The sequence below is a fragment of the Hyposmocoma kahamanoa genome, unplaced genomic scaffold, assembly GCF_003589595.1.
Source record: "Hyposmocoma kahamanoa isolate Upper Pololo Valley unplaced genomic scaffold, ASM358959v1 82, whole genome shotgun sequence".
NCBI classification, from domain to species: Eukaryota; Metazoa; Arthropoda; class Insecta; order Lepidoptera; family Cosmopterigidae; genus Hyposmocoma; species Hyposmocoma kahamanoa.
The window spans coordinates 137,262-162,822 of NW_020654133.1; the positions used below are offsets into that span (position 1 = coordinate 137,262).

At 36.6% G+C, this 25,561-nt stretch overlaps 1 protein-coding gene across 1 annotated transcript in view; it reads right to left on the reverse strand.

Annotated features, from left to right (window-relative positions):
- Positions 1 to 1,558: 1,558 nt before the first annotated feature.
- Positions 1,559 to 25,561, reverse strand: part of LOC113234241 (collagenase-like) — a 31,756-nt gene continuing 7,753 nt past the window's right edge. The window contains exons 2-8 of the mRNA XM_026469541.1: positions 20,281 to 20,578; positions 18,654 to 18,845; positions 11,541 to 11,616; positions 7,963 to 8,064; positions 6,303 to 6,499; positions 2,655 to 2,766; positions 1,559 to 1,722 (exon numbers count right to left, since the gene is read on the reverse strand). Of these exons, the coding sequence (XP_026325326.1) occupies positions 1,559 to 1,722; positions 2,655 to 2,766; positions 6,303 to 6,499; positions 7,963 to 8,064; positions 11,541 to 11,616; positions 18,654 to 18,845; positions 20,281 to 20,578 (1,141 nt within the window). The remainder of the gene's footprint in view (positions 1,723 to 2,654; positions 2,767 to 6,302; positions 6,500 to 7,962; positions 8,065 to 11,540; positions 11,617 to 18,653; positions 18,846 to 20,280; positions 20,579 to 25,561) is intronic.

Genomic DNA, 25,561 nt, shown 5'->3' on the forward strand with positions numbered 1-25,561 from the left:
ATGTATTTATGTAGGTATAATTTACTTTGCGTATTCTACTAGAAATATAATTACATTACACTTTATTGCTATTTTTAACAATCCAACGATTCGCATTAAATAAGTAACAAAAAAAATTACATTAAATACAAAATCAACTTTTTGAATTGAAACTTATTACAAAGGGAGTAAAAACTTAAATCATTCTATAAAAACGGCTATAAGTATTAGAAAGAAGCCGCTGGCTAAAACCGTATATCGTGATGTAAGTTATAGGCGTGACAAGATCACGGAAGTAACAGTCGTGACAAAATCGCGATGATTTATCACTGTGATTTTTTTGGAACCAGAACGACAGTAACGGCGATAGAAATGTAACGCTATTCCCCATGTCTAGGACACATGTCATATTAAAAAAAAATTTTTATTGTACAGAAATAGCATATTTTAGAAACAAGTGAGATAACGTTATATAGAATTATATTAAAGTTGGCTTTTTCTTTCTAATTGCTTCATTAGAAGTTTGTTTTCATTTATAATTTTTCTTATTTAGTATTTTACTCGAACAGTTTTGGGTCATAGAAAAATTTCCATTTCGAAAACATCATATTTCTCTGAAAAATAAATATTTGTCCAACAATTTTCCTTTAATTTTCCACATTAATTTGACGTTGACACATGTCAAGTTGAAGTTACTGAACGAAAACGATGGAGCCAACAACAAGTGGTGGTGGTGCTGATGGTGGAGGGGCTCTGGAACTTTTGGAGGGAAAAGTGTCGTTTTTATTTTGACTTTCAATTATTTTGTGAAATCTAGTTTAAAGTGGAATAGGATAGTGCTATTGTGCCTTAATCGAAGATTAAAACGCGAAATTATACGAATCTCGAACTAAAATACTCGTATCGGCCCGTTTTAAGGAATCCCGAGTCAATCCAAGCACGCCGCCTCAAATTGCCTATCCTCTTTGTGGCGGCCATATTTACAGAAACATATTTAAACTTCATGTTTAGGCTGATGGCTTTGCCAAAGCCTTAATAAATTAAAAAAAAAAAAAATGATGGAGGTTTTTTCGCTGCTGTGAAATCATTTTAAAACACCTTTTTCTTTATGGGTCTGTTAGCAATACAAGTTTATTTTATAATTCACGTTAAATAAAACTTGAAAAGATATTTATAAATGCAGTGGTAAGTAGCTCCAAAACCGTATATTATCGTCGTGTGGAGAGGCCTCTTTCGTGCACCCCACTAGTTTGTTACAAAGATTGAACATAAAGAAAACATCCCTCGATCTGACAGCACTGGAATTTGCAACTGTGGCATACCAGGGTGACCGCTTTATTCACTGAATTAGAGACTGAACTGTTGAATACTCATAAAAATAATCCGGTAAAACTATGAACAAAAAAAGAAATTCGAAATGTTTGCTACCTCATTCTGTATTTCAGTTGATAGGACGGTGGCCCTGGTACGGCACAGATGTAGATTCAATGCCGGGTTCACGAGTTTTTCACATGCGTTTTTTGCTTGCTTGCATTGGTTGGGTACACGGCATAGAAATCTGCCTTCCGCGCAAAAGCGTTCACGAGAATTCCGCTTTGAGTTGCGCGGAGATTTGCGCGCTTGCGTGGCGCCTTGCCTTTATTTTGGTTGTATTGGGCACGTGGACGCTGCTGCTCTGTGATTGGCCAGTGTTGCTATCCTCCGCAAACGTTTCTTGTTGCTTGCGTGGAAATATCAAGCTTGCTAGTTATCAAACACGCGCAACGCAAAGAATTAATCCAACGCAAAGCAAGCGGCCGGCGCAAGCGAGCGACTCGTGAACAGTCCTACCTGCGCGTACGCGACAGATCTGTGCCTATGCGCGAAGCGAGTTACGCAAGCATGCGAAAAACGCAAGTGAAAAACTTGTGAACCCGACATGACAGATCCAGGGCAAAATTACAAATTTAATATTTAATTACCGATGAAATTTGATTCAGTTTGTTTTGTGATTAGATGTTTTGCTGTCCCCACACCACGGAATGGAACGGCACGCCATTGTTAGTTATATTTATTATCTTTATTACTATAAATACAGAATATTTTTGGAATATACAGAGACGTACACACAGGTCAGTTGTTGGCGCTGTCTATAGTTCAGTTCAAACGCGGGTTGATATTTTAAGTGATGTATTACTGGTGTGTTGACCAGGAATTGAATGGCCCTTATTTCGACTCTATTTCTGGTTATATACTCGATATTTGATACCATCTATTGAACAGTGTTAAGAACCAAACTAAGCGTCCAAATAAGCGGAGTTACGAGTGCGCCATTTCTTTGTATGAGCTTTGGTATCTGTTTTAATAATAGTGTTCTATTATCTGTGCATTATCTATTATCTATTATTGTGCATTATCTAGGGAGGGGATTTTATTAGTATCTCGCGGCTAATGTCACTCTTGCGCAAGTCGCACCGTATCATGCTACAGGCAATTGGTATTTGTTTGGTACATTATCATTATTAACGTTTTCCGAAAATTGACTTTTTTCTATAATGACACTATTGGATTCGAACGTGCGATATGAAGAAAGATAAATTTTTTGTCTTCAGGTTTAAAAAACGTAATTTAATTTTTCTTTTTTTTTCGCTTAGATTTCTTGTCTCGTAGTCTAAAACGATTCAAAGTCTCATTACTATGCGTTTTAATTTCTTTCATTATCCAAGGTTTGAAATACGACACTCTCGAATATCCTAAAGGTATTTTTTTCTCGCATCCTTTCCCTGATCCGAATGACGTAATGCCAACCTGAAATAAAGAATAAAATATTAAAGTATGTCTAAAATCTTGTGTTTTCACGTGAGCCATGGCATGCTGTCTCGATGATACGGAATTAATGCCGGGTTCATGGGTCTTCCACCCATGTTTTTCGCTTGCTTGCGTTGGCGTACCCATACACGGCGTAAAAATCTGACTTCTGCGCAAAAGCTTTCATGAGTCTATCGCACATTATATCTTTCTTCTTCTTCTTTTAAATGCTATGGCACGTTATATCCATTTCACATATGGGTACTATGACATTTCAATTTTTTACGTTGCATATTACAAAAGGAATTAGTAAAATTATAATAACCAAAAATAAACAATAATTTGTTGGAGTTGTAATTTTAAGTAAAAATTAGATTACATATATTAAGTAGACAGAAACAGGAATAATAAAGATAAAAATAAATTACCCTAACTACTTGATGCGTAAAATGGAATATTTTTTCCTTAGTGATTGACACCATAGAATCGATAACTAGAATCGGTAATAACCGGTACACAACAGTGTATCTGTGCTTACACCTTGTATGCGGGTCGATTTATTTTGTTTTCAATTTTGCAAAACTTAGGGCCTGTTTCTATTACGTCGTAACGTTTTATTCATCGTTGGACGACTGTCGCGTTTAGCCTGTTCCCACATCACGACCATCTGTCGTGACTGTGTCGTGGACGATGATTTTATCATTGAATGACTGTCGTGTCTAGCTGTTCCCACTAGATCGTGACGACAATTTATCGTTTCTTGGCAGCCGCCTTGTCGTTTGCACGACAGAATCTATTGATGCACTGCAGTCGCTTCTATTTTCTTTTGGAACCCAGTAGTGTCTATTTGCTCCCGTGTGAAACGGATGAAGATGATATTATAATAATGTATTACTTTTTAAAAAGGCGGAAGAGGAAGCAAGCAAACAAAGAAAAGAAAGTTTTGGGTACATTCAATTTTATTAAAAAGAATTCCATTAGGACTACGTCAAACGTTTATAGATGAACTGAAAAGTGATGAGAGATAATTTTGGGCCTATTTAAGAATTTAATATTTTATAATAACATGTGTAATTTAATTTGAACAAAACTCAATTCACAACAACTATTTAGTTGTAAATAGTTTTTGCCCTCGATTTCGGACATTAATGGGTTTTAACCCGATTTAAACACGGCGTTAACAAAGCGCTTGTCTATCTCTGGCTACGACCCAACGCTATGCGCTAGTGCAAAGCGAGTCGAGGGCGCGGGGTACGAGAGGGAAGAGTAGGGAGCAGAACACGTGCAGACAACGATAAATAAATCGTGACGACAATAATAGCTGCGACTATCTGTCGTCAGGTTTTTATCGTGATGTTTAATTATCGTCAAACGACAGTCGTTCTAACTCTTCCTATTGTCACGACAGTTTGTCGTCGTAACGACAGTTAATCGTGTTGTACTTTAAGTGAACAACTTCATTTAAATATACAAACCATGACACTATAAACTGCACGACTATCTGTCGTTACGACATAATGGCAACGCGCCCTTAGATTTATTTTGTTTTGTCGTTGTCTTTTTGTTTGGTTATTTTTTTTTATGTAGTTTTTTAGTAACTAAATAACGTAATAATCATCTTTCTTGTTTTGTTTATTTTGTTTTAAAAAATTATTCTCCCTAAATAGATTCTTTCTTCGTTACAAATAATTTCGGTCAGATATTTAAGTCGATTTTAGAAACTATAATCTGAAACGTCACTGTACCCACGTTATGTGAAATCATCGAGTATATAACCAGAAATAGAGACCAAATGTCACTTAATTTTGTTTGAAAACTATTCCGCCAAATCATTACGATGACAACTGTATAACTGTCATTTGTTTCGAATGGACGAAATAATGGATGAAAATTGAAAAATTACATATTTAATAATAAGATGTTTTGCTGTTTTTCCCACACACTGAATAGAACAGCAGGGCATTGTTAGAGATATTATCTTTATTACAACAAATACAGAATATTCTTGGAATATACGGAGACGTACACACAGGTCAGTTGTTGGCGCTGTACTATTTCAGATTCCTAATTTGTGATTTCAGCGCAAACGAGACTTGATATTTAAAAGTGATATAAGGCCCATTTGCCTGATGAGTTACCAGGGATGGATGGCGCACATTTCGTCTCTATTTCTGGTTATATACTCAATGTGTTCATCTTATACTGTTCCACGTCGAAACTCAAAGAGGCAACTTAGAAAAATCTTTGCACGTGCCCGTTTCCAGGACAAATTTAATGATTCATTCCCTGGTGTCCAGGATGCTTCCCAACTACAATAGCTTGTGTAGTCATGCAGATCTTGACATATATTTTGACAGTTTACCCCGTCATAAGGACAAAGTTGTTGCGGCCCACTCGTCAAATAGAATTTTTTTGGACTTTTCAATTCTGTTTTACGTATATTTTTTATTTAAAATTTATTTACAATTTAATCTGGTGTAAACAATAGAAATTAAATGTATATTTTAATGGAATAATGCATAAATAGTTTATTATTTGAATTATGTTGTTTTTAAGTGAATATGACAATGATGTGTTCAGCTGTAATCGGCTCATATACTAGTATTGTATTATTATAATAATGTATGTAAATGTTAAAGTACAAGTATGTGCGCTGTTGCTGAACCAATAAATAAATAAAGTACAATACGATTAACTGTCGTCTACGACTTTTTGACGTTACAACGTCAGACTATCCAGACAATCAAAAGAGAATCATAAATAGTAAATGTTACGATAAAAATGTGACGACAGATAATCGCGGCTACTGTTGTCGTTACTTATCATTTATAAAAAGTTGTTGTAAAAAAATAATACATTGTTAAAATTTCATCTTCATCCATTTCCATTTCACGCGGGAGCGAACGCACGCTACTGACTTCCAGAAGAACATAGAGGCGACTGCTGTGAGTTGACGATTCTGTCGTGCAAACGACATGGCGGTTGTCGTGAACCGATAAATTGTCGTCACGATCCAGTGGGAACAGCTAGACACGACCCTCGTTCAACGATAAATAGAACGCTACGTAGGTATTTCAATTTATATATGTATATATATATATATATATATATATATATATTGTAATAATTGAACGTATTCATTAAAAGTACAGAAAAGTTTGCAAAGCGAAGGATAGACCGAGTTCATAGGGGGCGCCACCAGCGTACGAACAGTCAGACGGAACGAAACGTCAGTGATGGTAATGAATTTTCGAGCGAGAAGGTTAGATAGGAGGACTGAAGAGAACTCGGTCTATCTGGATCGGAGGAAAAAGAATTGTAAAAGAAGTCAGTGTTGAGTGAATAGAGTTATTGAAAAGTGAGTGTGGTAAACATACTCACTTTTCAATAACTTGTTTTATTCTTATCTGCCTATTTCACCTTTTTGTGACCAATGATTATATTGAAGTTTAACTCGGCATTGCAACTACATCTTATAATAGGAACGTGCCCTTACTATAACACAGCGGTAGTAGGTACGTGGGTTGGTTTCTTACCAGAACATGCTTGCCACCGGGGCGAATTAATACCAAAGGTCCTCCAGAATCCCCAAAACACGTCCCTCCGAAGGTGCCGTCGCCACACAACGTCTTATTAGTGACGACTTTTTTCCCATAAACTTTCAAACAGTCGGAGGTGTTTAATATCTTTATGTCTACAGTTCTTAAAGTTTGCTTCCCTTTTTCTGATTCTGCTGCAAAAAAAAAAAAATAGCAACTCCGTGGAGATAAAGCGCTCTATTATTAACGGGCTTGCTGACCTTGCTGGGCAACTTGCTCGCAATAAATTTTTATATTTGGAGATATATGAACCGACCTATTCAGTTAGAAATTTGATTTAAGTATGTTACTGCTGAACATAGGCCCTCCCCCAAAGAATGCCACAACGACCTGTCACTTAAGCTTTGCAATTCCTAGGGCTATGTTGGTTGCTCTGGTTTCCTTGCGGATATCCTCATTACTCATTCGATCTCGCAACGAAACTCCGAGCATAGCCCTTTCCATTGCCCTTTTAGTGACCTAGAGCCTTCTTATGAGGCCCATATTGAGCGACCACATCTCAGTGCCGTAAGTCATCAGAGTCATCTAAAACACTCAATGTTGATGATGTACTTGGAAAAATGTTTGACGTACAAACAAATATGGCCGTCTACACAAGGGGCCAAATAAGGAGGTTAAAGAATAATAATAATATTAATTATTAATACAAAGATCGAACAATTAGAAAAAAATCCTTCAATCCGGCCGGAATCGAACCGACGTCTTCTAGAATACCGTGCCAGACGCTATACCAACTAAGAAACGGAACAGCGGACCTCACGAATTTTTCTATGTGTTTGTTGTCGTGTCTTTGTATTTGGTTTTTTCAACGAATTTTTAGCCGTCGCGCCATCTATGAGAATTTCGTCACTCAGTTAGATACCTTTACAGCTACCAGCCCTGGCTAGAGATGTCGCTATTCATTGTATGTAAATTTTTATTGAATTGATATTTTGTGTGAAATTACTCCACTACTTTGTTATAATTATTAATACAAAGATCGAACACTCAGAAAAAACTCCTTCGATCCGGCCGGATTCGAACCGACGTCTTCTAACATACCGTGTCAGACGCTATACCAACTAAGCACTTAACTAATATTATTACGTATTGTTTTATGATTCGAGAAACGATTTACTACACTATCTAGGCTGGTTTCACAGCTGTGCGTACGTTCATATGGATTGTCCGCTTGCGAACCATCCGCATGAGCAGGATCCGTAGTGATATGAAGCTCTGAATCGAGTATTTGATTTAAAGCGGCTATTCACAGCCACGGCGGAAGCCATTCGCATACAACGATGTTCTAACGCCACACGTGATACTCCGCTCCGGTGCTCCGCGCGGTCGGTTCGCAGATAAATCCGCACTACTCTGAAACCAGCCTAAGAATCATATTAACCAATCACGATCATGGTTTTCTTAATTACAAATGTTACGTCAGTTTAACAGCTCAAATCGGGTGAGGTCGCTGTGGCTGTTTAACGTGGTCTTATGACATGATGGTCACCATATGAAGTGAAGTTCATCAACTTGATCATCACAAACGCGCATTGACAAGATGGACTTTTTATACATTAGTTATTGAAAGTGATAAGTTACATTTGTATGTACTTACAGTCACTTGTTCTTCCATATCCTGCTGCCCGCAATTTGACGCCGACAAACTTTTCTTTCATCAGTGTACCGGCTGGAAGGACTATGCGGTTTATCCACTTTCCTGTTCAATAATACTTCTCATTAGCTTATGAGTAACAACTAAGGGCGCGTTCCAATAATAATAATAATAAATAATAAATTTATTCAATTTAAACATACAGCACATAAACTAGATGACTACAATAAGGTACAGTTCGATTGTATGGGCAAAACAAAAGTTGAACCATCATAACCTGTTCTAGGTACAAAACCTGTGTTAATAGTGTTACGAAGATTCTCCGTTTTGGCAAAATCAGAAAAGAAAACAATCTTTGAGCTAAAACTGAAATAGTGTAGTGCAGTGCCGTGAATCTCGTGTAGAGTAGCAATAGCAGTAATAAAAAGTATGTGTAAGTGTGTGTGAATGTGCGTGTGTGTGTGTGTTTGAGTGTGTGTGTGAAATGAAATGGAGTAGAGTGCGCTTAAATAGCATCTATATAGATAGATAAATAAAATAAATAGATAAATAAAATTTAAGTATGGAAGTCTATTTATGATAATATAACCAGGAGTTCTTCCGTCTTCTCATAAGATAATTTCTGTAACCATTTTCTTAGTATATATCCAACTTTATACTTGTTTAATGCATATATTTGATGGGATTTATTAATTTTGTTATATAATCTAGTACTTAGTGCAGTTAATTGTCCGTTAGCAAAGGCAGTACGGCATCGCTTGGTATCACAGACAGGGAAACCTTGTCGTCTACCAAGAGCAATTTTATTTTATAATGTTGTAACGTTTTATTTATCGTTGGATGACTGACGTGTCTAACTGTTCCCGATAGATTGTGACGACAATTTATCGGTCCACGGCAGAATGGCTTGAAGCTGCGATTATCTGTAGTCACATTTTTATCGTGACGTTCTATTTATCGACAGACGACTGTCGTTCTAGCTCTTCCCATTGTCACGACAGTCTGTCGTCGCAACGTCAAAAAAGTCGTGAACGACAGGTAATCGTGTTGTTGTATGTCGTCACGATATTATGAAAACGCGCCCTAATAGGTACGGTGGGCCTTTGGGTAAAGTCATGCACACTGTATACAAATATATATTTTGTTTAAAATATAATAGTAATAATAATAATGCACACTCATAGCCCCGTACTAAGTAAACCCTGTATCGCGGGTGCCACGTACATACACATAGACAACCACATTTTTTTATGATACCAAGTTATGACGAACACGTCAATAATGTATCAATGCGATACAATTTTATTAACTGCTTCCTTAATAGAAAGGTTACCATGCTAGGTACATTGAATCCATGGCGAAAAATGCAGCCAGGAAGCTTGGCATCCTTTCCAAGGTGAGGCGTTACTTCACACCAGGACAGTTGCTTCAGCTGTACCAAGCACAAGTCTGGTCGTGTATGGTGTACTGCTGCCACTTATGGAATGGCTCTGCTAAATATTAACTGGCCACCTTGGATTCAATCGACAAGCGTTCCAAGAGGCTTATAGGTGACTCGAAATTAGTAGAGGCGAAGCTGCAGAGCCTTGAACACCGCCGTAAAGTTGCCTGCTTATCGGTATTTTACAGGATATATCACGGAGAGTGTGAGATAGAATTGCATAATTTGATTCCGCCTTCCCCTTTTCATTATCGGGGGACTAGACGTGGGCTGGGATTCCACCCCGCGAAGCGTTTGCTCCCACATTTATACGGCGAGCGGCTAGAGAGTGGAATTCCCTACCTGCGGACTAGTTCCCCGAACGCTATAACTTGGACCTTTCCAAGGTGAGAGTGAATAGCCATTATGTAGGTGTGCTTGCTCAAATGCGCACTTATTGTATATATAAAAAAATGCTGAATTACCACGCAGAGGTGCCGCGTTCCATTCCCGGACAGGGAAAAATATTTGTATGGCCTACATTTATTTCTCTCGTGAGTTTGAGCGTAATTTTAATAGCAGTAGGGCTCCTTGTGAAAAAGTTTGTCCAGGAAAGTACTGCCACATTATTTATTTCTGAAGTCTAGACATGTGTCTATCGTGATCGATCGAATCAAAATGTTTCGAACAGCCCTTTGACCTGATAACCCGAGTTACTAGCTTCTAAATAACCCGATCATTTTAGAGTTTCATAGGTCATGCGCACAATATTCGACTTTATCTCTATAATCTTATAGATTATTCAACAATTCACAATGTTATTGTTGTCTCGTTCACTCTCACGTGAAGTTTCCACTCACGACACGGTTCGCCGTCTGACTCTTCGTTTGAGTCAAACATCAACAAGCGATCAATGAGTCAACGGGTTAACGGATCAATGTGTCTATCAATCATTCATCCTAATTGCTCCGTGGTGTAGTGTCCATTACATGGCTATTTTGTAAGTTTAATCTATTTTTCGGTATGCTGTGTTTATTTATGTCTGCACTAGCTAATATTAATAATATTAAATTAGTAATTTTGTATGTTCATAATTTTTTTATTATGTATTTTTGTTTTGTAGTTGTTACTTTTCCTGGAAACAAATTTTAGAGTCCTAAGTGTGGTTTATAAATAATGCATTTAACTTTATACAAATTACCCATCAGCAGGAAAAAATAAAAGTTAATTGTATAATTTGTCACTTTTAAACGCCATTTGGCAGTATCGTAAGTGACGAGTGATCCGCTAAAAGATCGAACATATGATCCAATCATTTGACCCGATTACATTACGCATGGGTCATGATCGACCCGGGTAGCCAGAACCTTACGTTTAAGTGCATAATGCTGCCCTCTTTGTCATAACTAACTCATTTATATTTCGTGATACTAGTCCCGTTTACACAATCACTCTATCGCGCGTGGTCAGGAGCGTATAAGATTGCACGCCAAATCGTGCGCGACTACCTGTTTGAATTTTTTTAAGCTAACGCTCTTTTGCGCTCGATTGCTCGTGTTCGTTTTTGGTACAACGAAAAGAGCGTCCGTGTAAGGACTCATTCAGAGTGCAGGCGCGGGCGCGCCGGCGGGTGCGGGCGCGCGGGTCTAGGCGTCTACGAGATCCTCGTTGTTGTCGCAAAAATATCCATCGTAGCTGTTGATGTGCCAGGGACATATGTATTTAGTTTAATATTGTTCGTCTGTTTAATTGTAATCAAACTTCTCAATTAATTAATTAAACCTTATTGTATAATTTTATCAAATTAAATAATATACACGTTCCTATTTTATCATATTAATTTCCATTCAATCGTATTGTAATTTGTTGCGCATGACATGGTACCTATTAAATGATAACTACATTAAATGGAATAGACTGTTCATGTTTTGTGTTTAAATTAATATAATTATGTGCTTGTCACTCAATGTTTTTAGTGTCGCCTACTATGTTTCGTAACACGTGTGTTCTGTTGCCAGATCCAAAACCAATTAAAGGGGGCTCCAAATTTCATTTCGCTGATCTAGAAAGCTGTTGATCAGAATCAATAGCTCAAATTCGCTGTAAACTCGATTACGTCAGTTATGATAATGAGGGCAGAAAGATTATTGTAAAAACTTACCATCGTATTGAGTATACTTCATGGACATAAGAGCGACGTCGTTCTGAATGAATTTTACCTGATAGTTTGGGTGGAGCTGCAATCATGGAATTCACTGGTTAAATATACCCCCTGGACCACCAGTAGTCTGCTTCAACTTCAACTTTTGTGTCTATGGCACCGTCGTTTTGCGCGACGATTTTGCCAATGTCAGGGTTGAGAGACATGTGTAGCGGTAGTGAGATAGATTGCCGGTTATTAAAATACTTGTGCGGCGGTGTTTATTCACAATGACGGTTATATAAATATATTTTAATGACATTACAAAAATATAATTTGAGAGCTCATGTTATTTTCTTTCTTTTAGAAACATTGTAGGAAGTTTTATTTAGCGGGAAATAAAAAATAAAATTGTTTAGTAAAACAAAGTTAGGCGTCGTTTTCGTTCAGTAACAAACTTTTGACCGGTGTCAGCGTGGAAAATTATCATGGAGGATGGAGAAAGAAAAGTCTGCTAATTTTAAATCATCTCAGTTGTGCGTCGATAGTGTCAATGTCAAAATTTCTAGTGACAACAAACAAATTAACTGGATGGCGCCATCGACTATATAACCAGAAATAGAGACGAAATGTCATTTAATTGGTTTGAAAACTATTCTGTGACAACTGCGTTCCGATTGGCCAGCCCGAGTTCGAAACAATTGACGGGTGTCGTCAACTGTTTCACTTCAAATCGTCCAGTTAACTTGAGCTTTGCTATAATTATTTCATTACCGATGAAAATTGATTCCGATTTTTATAATTAGATGTTTTGCTGTTTTTTCCCGAATGAAACAGCACTCCATTGTTAGAGATATTATCTTCATAACAATAAATACAGAATATTTTTGGAATATACGGAGTACGTCTCCGTATATTCCAAACACACACACAGGTCAGTTGTTGGCGCTGTCTATATTTTAGTGCAATCGAGATTTGATATAAATAGATGATGTATCACTGTTGAGTTGCCAGGAATGTAAGGCCCTTATTTCGTCTCTATTTCTGGTTATATGCTCGATGGTGCCGGCCATTCTTTTATTTTGTTTAGGATTAACGCCATCTACCCATATTAGGAAGCGTTAGTTTAAATAAATTAGTTTGTAACACACAATGCCATCCATGCCATGAGTATTGAGTATTGAGTACAATTGTAGCTCATACTTAATATGTGCATAATGTTAAAAGAAAAATCTATCTATTTATATTTCATATTAAAGGGGACTTGATACCCACTGCCTATTACATTGAATAAAGAAAATACGTTTATTACTCTACTAAACATAGGAAACACAATACTTAAAAACGAATAGAAAATTCAATTGAGTCGATGCACTCAATCGTATTTAACCAGAAATAGAGACGAAATGTCATTTAATTTGTTTGAAAACTATTCCGCCAAATCATTGCGGTGACAACTGCGCTCCGATTGGCCAGCCCGAATTCGAAACAATTGACGGGTGTCAAAAAAATTACCCAACTAACATTTAATTACCGATGAAACGTGATTCCGTTTGTTTTGTAATTAGATGTTTTGCTATTTTTCCCACACCATCGAATGGAACAGCCCCCATTGTTAGAGATATTATCTTTATTGCAATAAATACACAATATTTTTGGAATATATGAATAGTACACACAGGTCAGTTGTTGGCGCTGTACTATTTCAGCTTCCTAATTTGTGATTTCAGCGCAAACGAGAGTTGATATTTAAAAGTGATATAAGCCCCATTTGCATGATGAGTTGCCAGGGATGGATGGTTCTTATTTTGTCTCTATTTTATGTACTCGACTGAGTGATTTATTTATTTATTTATTTATGTCTTCAATACAAGAAACTTATAATTAGGAGAACAAGAAAAAAACAATGCGCATAAACCAATACAGGTTTTTCGCACATTGTGCAATCGTCTTATTATAAAAAACAATACTTAATATAAAAAGCATAACACGGTTCATATCCAATATTTACAATATAAAATATGCTTCGCTGTAAGTAGTACAATAATATTTCTGGGCATACATTCCGGTCAACACTTTGCAAGAACTGGCATAAAAATTTAGAACATACGTAAGAAAAATTACGTCCATTGCTCATCAATGCCTGGATGCATTGCGAGCCCTCGTCGCTCATTCGTCAAGCAATGTACTGGCTTGCATTGATACAAGTAGGTAGTTGTCGAAAACTGCGCAGAATATGCACGGTCCGTATTTAAAATTTTGCGTCAAAGTAGGCGGTAGACTGTAAAAACGTAATACAGGTTGTTTTTATTTAACGGTGTTTTTGCAATAGGGTTTACCTAGGTAATAATTTTTTAGTAAAAGTTTAATATTTTTATTGTTGATTTTAGTTTTTACCGTAGGCGGAAGGTTATTTATTAGTGTTGGTATTGTGCATTTTAATTGATGTTTTCCGTACAAATTATTATACCGAGCGACGACGAGTTGAGCATTTAATGCACTTCTAGTGAATATCTTATGTGACACTGGTTTTTGTATCTCTTTATTGAAGTACTCCTCTACTAAGAGTGAATATTCGACTTTTTTGTGTATGGGTAAAATATGACAAAAGTGGAAGAGATCATGGTATTTACTATGGAATTTTTCTTTGATTTTAGGTGGTATTAACACTTTCATTATACGCAATTGCAGTTCATAAATGAGGTCAAGATGTGACTTGGACGTACGACCGTAGCTGCTAAGACCATAACCTATTACTGTTTCACCAAGGGATTTGTACAGAGTGAGAAGTGTTTTATAGGGGATTTTATTTTTAATGAGCCGAAATTTTGCGAGAATTGATCTCAGTTTATTGCATACATAGTTTATGTGGCTCGTCCATTTGAAACGGTTGTCCATTATAAGACCTAGATATCTGTATTCGTTTACTATGTCGATTGTTGGGCAACTACATCGGTACGGTTTTGTGTGGAGACATGGGTGATTGTGAGCAAACAATTGGAGTTGTCTCTCTGTTCTGTTTTGGCTCGAGCTCACGTACATAAGTTTGGTTTTGCTCGCGTTGAGTACTAAACCTGAGTCGTGCGACCACTTGCTTAGTCTGTCAAAGTCTTGTTGGAGGTTTTTAAGAGCTATGTCCAAGTCAGTATGAGCCGCGACTAGGCATGTATCGTCGGCAAAGAGATAGATTTCACTTTTGTCTATAATATTAACTACGTTATTTACGTACGTAATATAATGCACAGGTCCCAGCACGGATCCCTGTGCTGTGCCTTCTGTAACTTTTATTTTATTACTCTCCGCTTCTCCAACTTTTACGTAGAACGCTCGATCTTCAAGGTAATTTTTACACCAATTTAGGATTGAACCTCTTATACCGGACTCTTCAAGTCTTTCCAGGAGTATGTCATGTCTAAGTGTGTCAAATGCCCTACTGTAGTCGATGAAAACTATTAGTACATGTTTTTTACCGTTCAGATGTTCATACATACTGTCAGTGAACTTGGTAAGCAGCTGCGTGGTACTCCTATTGGGTTGAAAGCCGTATTGATTGCAGTTGAGTATGTTATTTTTTTTATAGAAAGTATGGATTTGGTTGCATATGTACTTTTCTATGATCTTGTCTATAGTTGGTAGGATTGTTATGGGTCTATAATTGTTCATATCGCTATGCGTACCCTTTTTATAGATTGGCCTGACGATACCTGTCTTCAATTCAACAGGATATTTTCCAGTTGCCACACTGAGGTTAATCAATCTAGCGATGGATTGGGTAATCTTAGTACAAAGATTTTTTACGTCAAACGCACGTATACCGTCACATCCTGGGGCTTTTTCCCTATTAATTGATTTTATTATTTTATCTATTCTATCATTATTTGCTTTCTGAAACCTCATTGTAACGTTCGCACTGTTAATATATGTATTTTTATCCAAGACTTTCTTTTCACAGGTAGGTATGATCGATTTTACACTATTTTCGAAGGTACAAGCAAACTGGTTAGCAATATCTACCGAATTTGTGTAGTATTTACTGAATGAATTTAGTATTACATTGTCTACGGAGTGTCTAATTCTACCAGTTATTTTGTTAAGGATGTGCCAGAGCTTTTTCGGGTTTTTTAAGTTATTGGTTATTTCATTCCTAATTATTTGATTCTTATTCTTTTGTATTATTTTATTTGCCTTATTTCTGGCACGGTTATATTCTAATTTTAAAATTTTATTAGTGTAGTCTTTCCGCAAGTCATTGTACAGCACATCTCTGCGCTCACAAGCATTAATAATCTTATTACTTAACCAGTTGGCATTTATACATTTTGAGTTTAATTTAACTTTTACTGTTGTTTCCGATTCTTTGTAACATTTTTTAACATTATTGTATATAAAATTGTAAATTTTATTAGGACATTCAAATTGGTTTGTATATTCCCACTCAATGTTATTTAATAGATGCGATAATTTTTTGAGTTATATGTGGTTTTAAATTTATACGCACCCTGTAGTGGTGATGTCCCTACGCAGGCGATAACAATCATTCGATGATCCGCTAGTAATGTTCCGAGCGCTGCAGTATACAGGTTCTGCGTACTGGATCTAGCGTAAATGTGGTCAATACATGATTTACTGACTTTTTCTTTTCTTTGTTCTATTCTTGTAAAGTCCGTAATTCCGCACACAAGTCCCGCGTTGTACATGGTTGTGCTATACTTGTGTTTTATAGGTAGATCTTGTTTTAAATCGATGTTGGTGTCGCCTAATACGAGTAAGTCGCTGTTACGGTTATTGGCGAGAAGTAGCTTGTGTAATTCCTCGACAAATAAGTGTTTACTATTTTGTGGTGGACGATAAATCGCGTATAGATGGATTGAATAGTTATTTTGTGTTGTGATTACTCCTTGCAGGCATTCAAACAGGTACGTATTAGTGTTGGTTTTTACGAATTTGTGCTTCTTGTTTACATATACTATAATTCCACCGCCCTTTCTTGTTTTTCGTAGTTTAGTGTACATGTCATAGCCCTCCAAGTGATACAGACAGCTTATGTTGTCCGAAATATTTGCCTCAGTAATTACTACTACGTCTAAATTAGGTTTACAGGAATACACGACTTGTTCCAAAGATGAAAAATTTTTTATCATTGACCTAATGTTAACGTGCACGCACAAAAAGTTAATATTGTTATGTATGTTGTTTAGAAAAGTTTGTAGGTTAGAACAATCGAACAATTCGTAAATATCATCACTTATTGGTGATATATTCATTATTTTTGGGGGTAGATTAATTACTTACAATTGTATATGTTGCGTATGTAGTTATAATAAGTGTCTAGCGTACTTAAGTAGATTGTTGTAGTTTTTTAATATCGTCAAGGTTTCTTACAATTATACTTTTCTGGTTCACTCCCTCTTGACGTACGCGTATGAGTCCTTTCTTGCACCATATATATTTGTATTTTTCCTTTAGCTCCTGCTTCGCGTGCCATAGCAGTCTTTTATTAAAAGGTGTTAGGGCTTCATTAATGTAAATTGGGATGTTAGCTATAGGTACTTGTACATTGGGGAGAATATCTCGTACTCGAATTTTAGAATTTTCGTTCTTACCCTTTCCTTTGTAAAGTTCGAGCCATTTTTCTTGACATTTCTCACTTTTAAGTTTAATCATTATGACACCTGGTTTGTCGTTTCTAGTTGTACGTCTCATTGCACCTTCAACTTCGTCTATAGGGGCGTCGATGTGCATGGCAAGCTTCTTAATTATTTCCATGGAATTTTGGTTTTCCTCCTGGGGTACATTCATAATTTCGAGGTAGGATGCTAGCTTTTCCTGTTCCATTTCCTGTAAGCGTTGTTCTAGAGCTCCAACTCGCGTTTCAAAGTGGGTATTTTTGTTAACCAGGTCTAAGTTTTTCTTTTTTAGTTCTTGTATATTTTGCTTTAAGGATTCCATAGTCTCAACCATCTCATCCATTTTCTCAGTGTGGAACTGTAGGGACATTGTTAGCTCTCGCATTTCTCTTTTAACCGCCATCTCCACCTCCTGTGCGATGTCACTTAGCAACTGTTTCACATTGATTTGCACCGATTGATTACGCTTATCACTTAATAGTTCCGAACTAGGATCAACATCATCATCCTCCTCAGGAATTATAAACGAACGGCGTTTTGATGAATTTTGATGACATTCTTGACAAATCCATTCTAAGTTGTCGGTGACACGCAGGGCTGCAAGCTGTTTGCTGGATAGTCCAGAACATTGATTGGTCCCGTGAACTATCTTCTCGCACTTACTGCACTCCATGCCAGGGTTCTTTTTGGTAATCGGTTTATTGCATCTATCACATTTAGTCATGATGTCGGTAGATCGAAAAAAAAAGACAAAGGTGAATAATAAAAGCGTGTTAGCTGTATGACTATTGGACGACGACTGATATGGACAAAGAGGCTAAAGACTCAGTATTGCTCATTGTGCTCAACTGTAGCTAGCTGTTCGTTTGCTAAATAAACTACCTCCAGGCTATCGATCAGCGTCATCAAGATAAAAAAGGGAATTTTGACCTTTTTCAGAGTTACGATTTGTGATATGGAGATTAGCAATGGTTTGTTGTTTACTCGTCATTGTTTTTTACCTCAGGTATGGGTCTTTTAAGTCTTTGTGAGGGAGCACAGTAGACTGGTTCCACACTACACTGGCGAATTCCAAATAACTCCGAACAAGATTATTAAAAAGTATAGTTTTTGTTTTCACTGATTTGAAATATTTTGAGTTACGTTTCAGGAAACCCAGTTATCTAACCCAATGTTATCTATGTATGTATTACATTTTAGTTCACTCTCAATTGTAAAAATGTTAATTTACATGAAAAGATTAAAGAATATTAAGTATACAAAACTACGCAGGTTAAGTATACTAAAACTATGTAGGTCCTCATTTATTATAGCTGAAAACCGCATTCAAAAATCTTCGTTGAGTAAGAAATGGCAGTTATCGCAATTTCCAGAACAATAATTGCTCGTTATTCAATATCAAAAATTTTGCATTGTATGGCTGTCATCTCAGTGTGCGACATGGTTTATCTAAGTTTATAGAAGCCACCGTGACACCATGAAAACGCACCATTATAAGTAAACTTACCAGTATACTGGTAACATTACGTCGAGTGCCACCTTTAAAAATCTTTGTTGAGGCGAAAACTATAGTAACGTTTGTGGCAATGTGATTGTTGTCCATACCGCAATGGGCCGCTGTCACTACATGGTAGTTTGTCAATAATGTTGATCCACACACAGATACACGTCCGTTTTCTAGTTTTATTATAAGGCCACCCTGTAAAATTATAACTTAACCTTAAAATTAATTAATAGATTCAGGCGGTACTTTGTGGAAGGCCATGTTAATGCGGTGGGAGGGTGGGATAATTAACTGCATGAAAAAATATTCAACACAAGCGCAGCTATTTTGCACAATTTAACTTTCACTGGGTTCGCGGAGTAGCAAATGAATTTACTTCCATTTTTATTAACCTTAAAAATTAAAAAAGTCTGCAACATGCATTTAGAAAAATTCGGTCAAATAATAATCTAAAATTAATTTGTATACAATGATCATTGACTTACAATTGTATGGACGTCGGGTCCGCGCTAAAAAGTGTCCGAACTTATAGGGCGTTAAAATCGTATACAGAGCGTCATTCACGCTCTAGTCTTCGTTTGTTCGACTGACAGCGAAGCAAGCAAAATTAGACAGTACTGCGATGACATTACAATTTAATTTCAACGTTTTAGCTTTTTCATATTCCTTTACATGTCACTACGTTTAAATAGGTTCACTTGGGACATTTTTTTCGTGGTTTTTGTATTAGACCCGTCGTCCAATTATTTGTAAGTCAATGACAATGATGTATTTTTATTCTGTTTTAATTCTCTTTTTTGGTATTTCTAATCTATGTACGTATACCTTTTGGGAAACTGTAAGTGCATAGAGTTATGTATGAAGTTTCCATACTGGTCTTATTATACAGTGTTTTTTTTCAAATGGGACACTATAGGGAAATCCAAAATCGTAGATGTTACAAGGAAACTGTCTTAAGTCTTTCTTTTTGTAAAAACAGTTTTGGTATAGTATTCTTTGGTCAAGCGTGAGTTGTTCATAAAAATGAGTATAATTGATCAAAGTTTTTTTAGTGCTAATTGACTCATGACAAATTTTTTGTTAATGCTGTTAGACTCAGTTTCTTATAATAAAGATTTTATAATAATCGAGGCAGCAGAAGTTTATCAAATTTAATAAAATGTTATTTGTACGAAAAAGCTTCTTAAAAAGAAAACTCGTCCCATACAACGAAATGATAATTTCATGAGAGCGAGTCGATTAGCGCAAAAAAATTTTCATAAATTTTATTCATTTTTACTCACGTTTGACCAAAAAATTTACATTGCCTAAAAATGGTTCCTAAGACAGTTACCTTGTATCTTCTATGTTTCGAATTTCCCCATACTGTCCCAATAAAAAAAATCATTTTATAATGTTACAACATCTAAGTTTAGTGAAGAAAACTTACTAAATACGGAAAGTCTCCGAGTTCAGCACCCACACCATTAACAATTCTAGTACTCGCTCTAAGCCTCGATGTAGAATCAGACAATTCATGAGCCCTTAACTTCTCAGCTGACGGTATACCAATATTATCATGATAGTTACAAAAGTATTTTTCCCATGCAGTTGGTTTCCTTCTTCCTTTTCTTATAAAAGCTTTACTCACAGTCCTTTCTTGTCTAATTAGAGGACCCCATTCAATCTTCATGGTAATTGTTTCATCGTCTTTTTTCTCAAATTTTATTTTTGGGGTTACTGGTCTGTCTATTTCTTCTTCCACTACAAGGTCATGCTTAAAATCTTCTAATTCTAATTGCTTCAATTCCTTGTCAAATATTTGTGAGTCTGAATTTTCCAAATTCTTTTTGTCGCTGAATTCTGCTGATATTTCATATGAATCTTGTTCTTCATGCGATTTTGATTCGTATTCTGTATCATCAAAGTCGCCTTGTTTTTCATTTGAACTTGGGGTTACACTTTCATTGTCAGTTACGTCTTCATACAGATATTTTTTAATATTTCGACCATAGTTTGAATTTAATGCGTCATTAAATAATTCCGCTACATGTTGGTTTATACCGATACCGCCTGTGTGTTTGTTATGGTTAAAATTCGCTATTTCAACGTTCGAGTTTATATTTTTATCAATATCTTGATTTGATATACTTTCTATATATTGGTTAAGAGTTGGGGTTTGCTCGACATTTAAAACAACTTTCTTGTTTGAATTCCCGTCTACTAAATCTTCTATCACATCATGTCCTGAGTCCAAATTGTTGACCGCTATATTATTTTGAACTAAAATATTATTTTTAGATCGTACTGAGTTGTCTTTCAGGTTTTTATCTGTGTTTGCATTTGAAATTTTATCCAATTTATATATATTTATAGGAATTACATCGTACCAGTCTGTATCCGTATCATATATCACATTTATGTTTACATTTTGCTTTAAATAAATATTCACATCCCCATCTCTTTCTCCGTTTCTCTTGTCTTTTATCTGGCCTGTATCCGTGTAAAAACTATTTATGTCTGTTTTCACATTCTGTGTCATTTTTTCATTCTCGTCTTGGCCTGAGTATGAGATTGCGTTTGTGCTGATAGTCTCAAGCCGATCTGAATTTTTATGCATGTATCTTCTGACATTTGTGACTTCTTTTGATCTGTAACTATCTTTTTGGTACTCCCTTCGGTCTGACTTTAAACTTATGTGTACACTAACAAGATTTAGAATATTTAATATATTTAAAAGTAACATTTATATTTTATAAAATATTTAATTTATAATTGACACTCGGACATTATACAAAGCGTGCAAACGACGCCTGTTTGAAATGGAGATAACCATGTTTCTGGGTTCAGTACTATATTCACAATTAAAAATGACTTTATTTTGACGTTATCCAAATTATTATTATTTTGGCTTGTAGTTGCATTATATTCTCACAAACTAACTATAATAGGTAAAGTAGTTACAGTTAGTGGAAGGTTATCAGTCATAAAATGTATATTTATTTCATTTCCACTTGTTCGATCGACTGGTAATTTCGTATCCGATGGAAATCTAATGGATTTAAAACTCTCACTGCACTTAGAATCCTTACTGAAAATCAGTGGAGTAAACGCTTGCGCTTTCCAGCAAATACCCTTTTGTTACTGCGACTGCTGGCACCGCAAACTATCTTTATACTTAGTGTGTTTGCTTATGTTTATTTATATGATGTGTGGTTTAATCTAATTTTAGTTTTGTTTGTGATTTTGTTTCTTAATTATTTGTGTCATATGTGAATGTTTTTTAATTATTTTTTCTTGTGTGGTGTCATTTGTTTCCTTTCATTCATTCGATGGCCTCCGCGGTCGAGTGGCTTGCACACCGATTTTCATGGTGTCATCATATCTGAGGTCGATCTCCGGCCGGGTCACTGCACAAAACTAAGTTTTCTACTCCTTGAGACAGGGGAGGTTCGAGGGTTATGTGGAACTAACCAACTAACCCCCTCCCCCGGTTGACTCTAATGTGTTCAAGGGGAGTACTAACCGTATCTCCTTTCAACACTGCAATAAACACCCTGGCGCAACCTAGAACGCACGCGAACAAAATGAAAAAAAAAAAAAACAGTTATAATTTCTCCAGTGAAATGAAAATCAGGTGCTTATTCTTAATCGCTTCCTAGGAGCATTGATCAGAATCGTGATTCCACTTCATCCTGCTAATTATCTACTTCCATCGGCTACGCTCAGTTGCCTGGTGGAATGCGGCGCTGACAGATAATTGGACGTAGTTAAACAAAAAGGATCCAATGCACATCCAGTCACTTTCGAGATATGGCAGTTTAAAGTTTAAAAGTGTTTTTCACTCTTGTTTTAATTTCAAAACTTATAATGTCACGTAATTCCAGAGATATTTATTTATGTTTATGTTGTTTTTTTTTGCTGATCTAAGAGGTTACACTTTAGGAACCGTTTGGTGCATATAACTAATTTTTTGATAATTTTGTGGATTGGATCCTTTTTGCCTAACTACGTCCAATTCCAGTTCTACGGGAATCTTATCCGACCACCGTTTGAGATTCTTGTCTCTAAGTCTTTTTCCTTCCACCTTATCATCAAACGCTTCAGGTTACTAGCATTTCTAAGCGCAACGTGACCAAAATTGTGTATCACACGCTGCATGCAGATTGAAGACAGACGGTGTGCATTGTCTTTTTCCTATACAAAAATGTAAGTACGCATTTCACCTCCATCTCACCTGATGGAAAGTAACGATGAGGTCGACGATAGAGCATGCTCATCTAAAGGGGCACGTGAGTCGCCCTTTAAGTCGTTAGTTATGTCCGGACATTGTCACTGCCCCGGTGGTGTGTGGTATACCCTAGGGGACGGTATAAAAACTAATGTAGAAAGATATGGGACTGCCCCGTTGTAATGTAACGCCTCATCCTGGAAAGAATGCCAATTGTCTATCTTATGTTACTGCCAATTCTCTGCCTGTCGACGTTTGTGATTGTTCATGTTTCTGCATCATATAGAGAGAAGACAAGTTTGTGAATTATAAGTCTTTTAGTTCTGCTTCCGATATTCTTGTCTCTTCTCTTGCTCAGTTGCGTCATTGACTTTGTATTTCTGGTACACAGCTGCTCCCACTCGTTATCAATAATTCGTGTGCAATTGGTACAATCATAATTGATGTTGGGAACCAATAGTCCGTGTGCGCATGCGTGTAGCATACTGAGCACCATAGCTAAAGCCATCACAGATAACAACTACGGAACCAAATACTCCATTGCCGGTAACGTTTTTGAAATGAAAATTGCAATTAATTTCCATGTTATAGCGTATGTCAATTTAAAATTCAATTTGCTATTATAATGTTCGCGTCATATACATTAGACACGGATATGAAATCACTGTACGAACACAGAACATTTAATAAACAGTCGGTACGAATTAAAAATACCCAGTTACAAATAGTGTACCCTAGGAAGTCAATTAAAGTCACTATTTGAAGTTAACAACTTCTCAACACCAATTTCACGATGCAAGGGTCGCCTTGGAGCCGATGTTCGTGAATTCGTATCAGTTGCGCTCGAAACAGCGGGGTCCTGGGATTCGAAAGCTCAGAACTTATATAAAGAGTTGTGTCGCTAACTCAGGCTAAGAACTCACGGAGCAATAAGTACTCAAGACATTGCACATTTGTGCGATCCGCCATTGTTGTGGAACGGATTGCAAAATTGGCGGGAGATGATCGCAAGTTCCGCGGTTATTTACAATCGATCGAGATCGCTGGATATTGCCAGGGCACACACCAGGAATGAGCTAGCGCGTTGTACTTACTTCATGGAAGACATAAAAGAAAAAGACGTAAAAGATTCTGGTTGCATCAGGAAAGACATTTACCGATTATTCGTAGTTTTTATGAACGAGATAATAGCTCTAGTAGCAGTAGAGCTCCTTATGAAAGAGCTCGTCCGAGGAGGTGCTGCTACCTTACCTGTTTCTGCCGCCAAGCAGTAATGTCAGCATTACTGTTTCCATTTTTAAAGGGTATGGGTGCTGGTGAAATTACAGGCACATGGGACTTGTCAACTAATGCCCCTTAGATCTTTGTGATTTACTGCAACTGCTATGGACAGGCGTGTACCTTACCATCAGGCGTACGACTTGTTCGTCCCGTCACTTGATAGTATAAAAGAAAATGAAGAAACGCACCGCCGGCGATGCGACCGCAGAGCGCGTCTACCGCTGAGTGTGTCGCCGACAGCGCAAGCGCTCCGACAAGTTTTTCATTTACATTACAATCGTGTTACAGCTCCAGCATTCGGTTCCGCACGACTGCACACGGCGGGCAACGTTATTTTGACCTCTCTGGGCGCGTGCTTGGGTTCCTTTTTCGTCGAAGTGAGCGCCTGGTGTCATTAGACAGATATAGTAGGCTATTATAGCAGAGGTATTTTCAATTTTGTATGGGTTTGATGTATTTGTTACGTTTTAATAATCTGGCTATTGTGCCAAATACTGTAGAGAAGCTCTGTCATTGGACAGGAATGGTATAAGAATGCTCACTAGAGCTTTAACAGAGCATTGTGGCTTAAACAAGCACATGTCAAATATTGGGTAGATAGAGAATAGAGAATGTAGATTCTGCTACGAGGCGAATGAAACACCTGTACATCTACTGACCCAATGCTAACCCCTGATGGGCGTACGAAGTTCCATACTGGGAAGGCACATGATACAACCGGAGGACATTAAATCTGTCAGAGCCAGAAAAGTCCTTCAGCTCTTCAATGCTGTCGGCTTTGGCTCTGCTCTGTAATTAGTGGTGATCACAATAGATCAGTTCATGGTCGCAGTGATGAGGGGATGCATAGGCCCTGAATGAAGCCGTCCTACACAGAAAAAAAGGATTTCTACTAATAAGAAAGAGCAATTTCTCAAAATATTTGCTAATTCTGAAAAAATATTTGTTAAAAGTAATAAAATATTGTCATTACAAAGATACTGCTTATCTTTTTCTAATATAGTTTTACTCTTAAGTTTATTCTAACTTTGAGACAAATACGTTCACTTCAAGATTTTATTTCATTTCTAATCAATTAATTGGACATTACTTACATCAAGAAATTCTTACCTCTTACATCAAATTTAAATAATCTTAAATGAATTCAAAATTTCTTGGGTGTATTTTAAGAAAATATATTCTTAAACAAAAAAAGAAGTAGTTTTCTATTCAGATTAATATTCTAAATTCTAGAGTATATTCTTAAAGCAACATTTCGTTGCGTTTTCATAGTCAATGTTGTCGTGACAAGTCGCCGAAGGCGCACGCGGTAACGATTACTTTTACTCGTGCTTGTAATCATAAAAATCATAAACAGTGATTTACCCTAAGAAACAATACGTAGTATCTCTAGTTTGTTAGGGTGTTATTTATATTATAG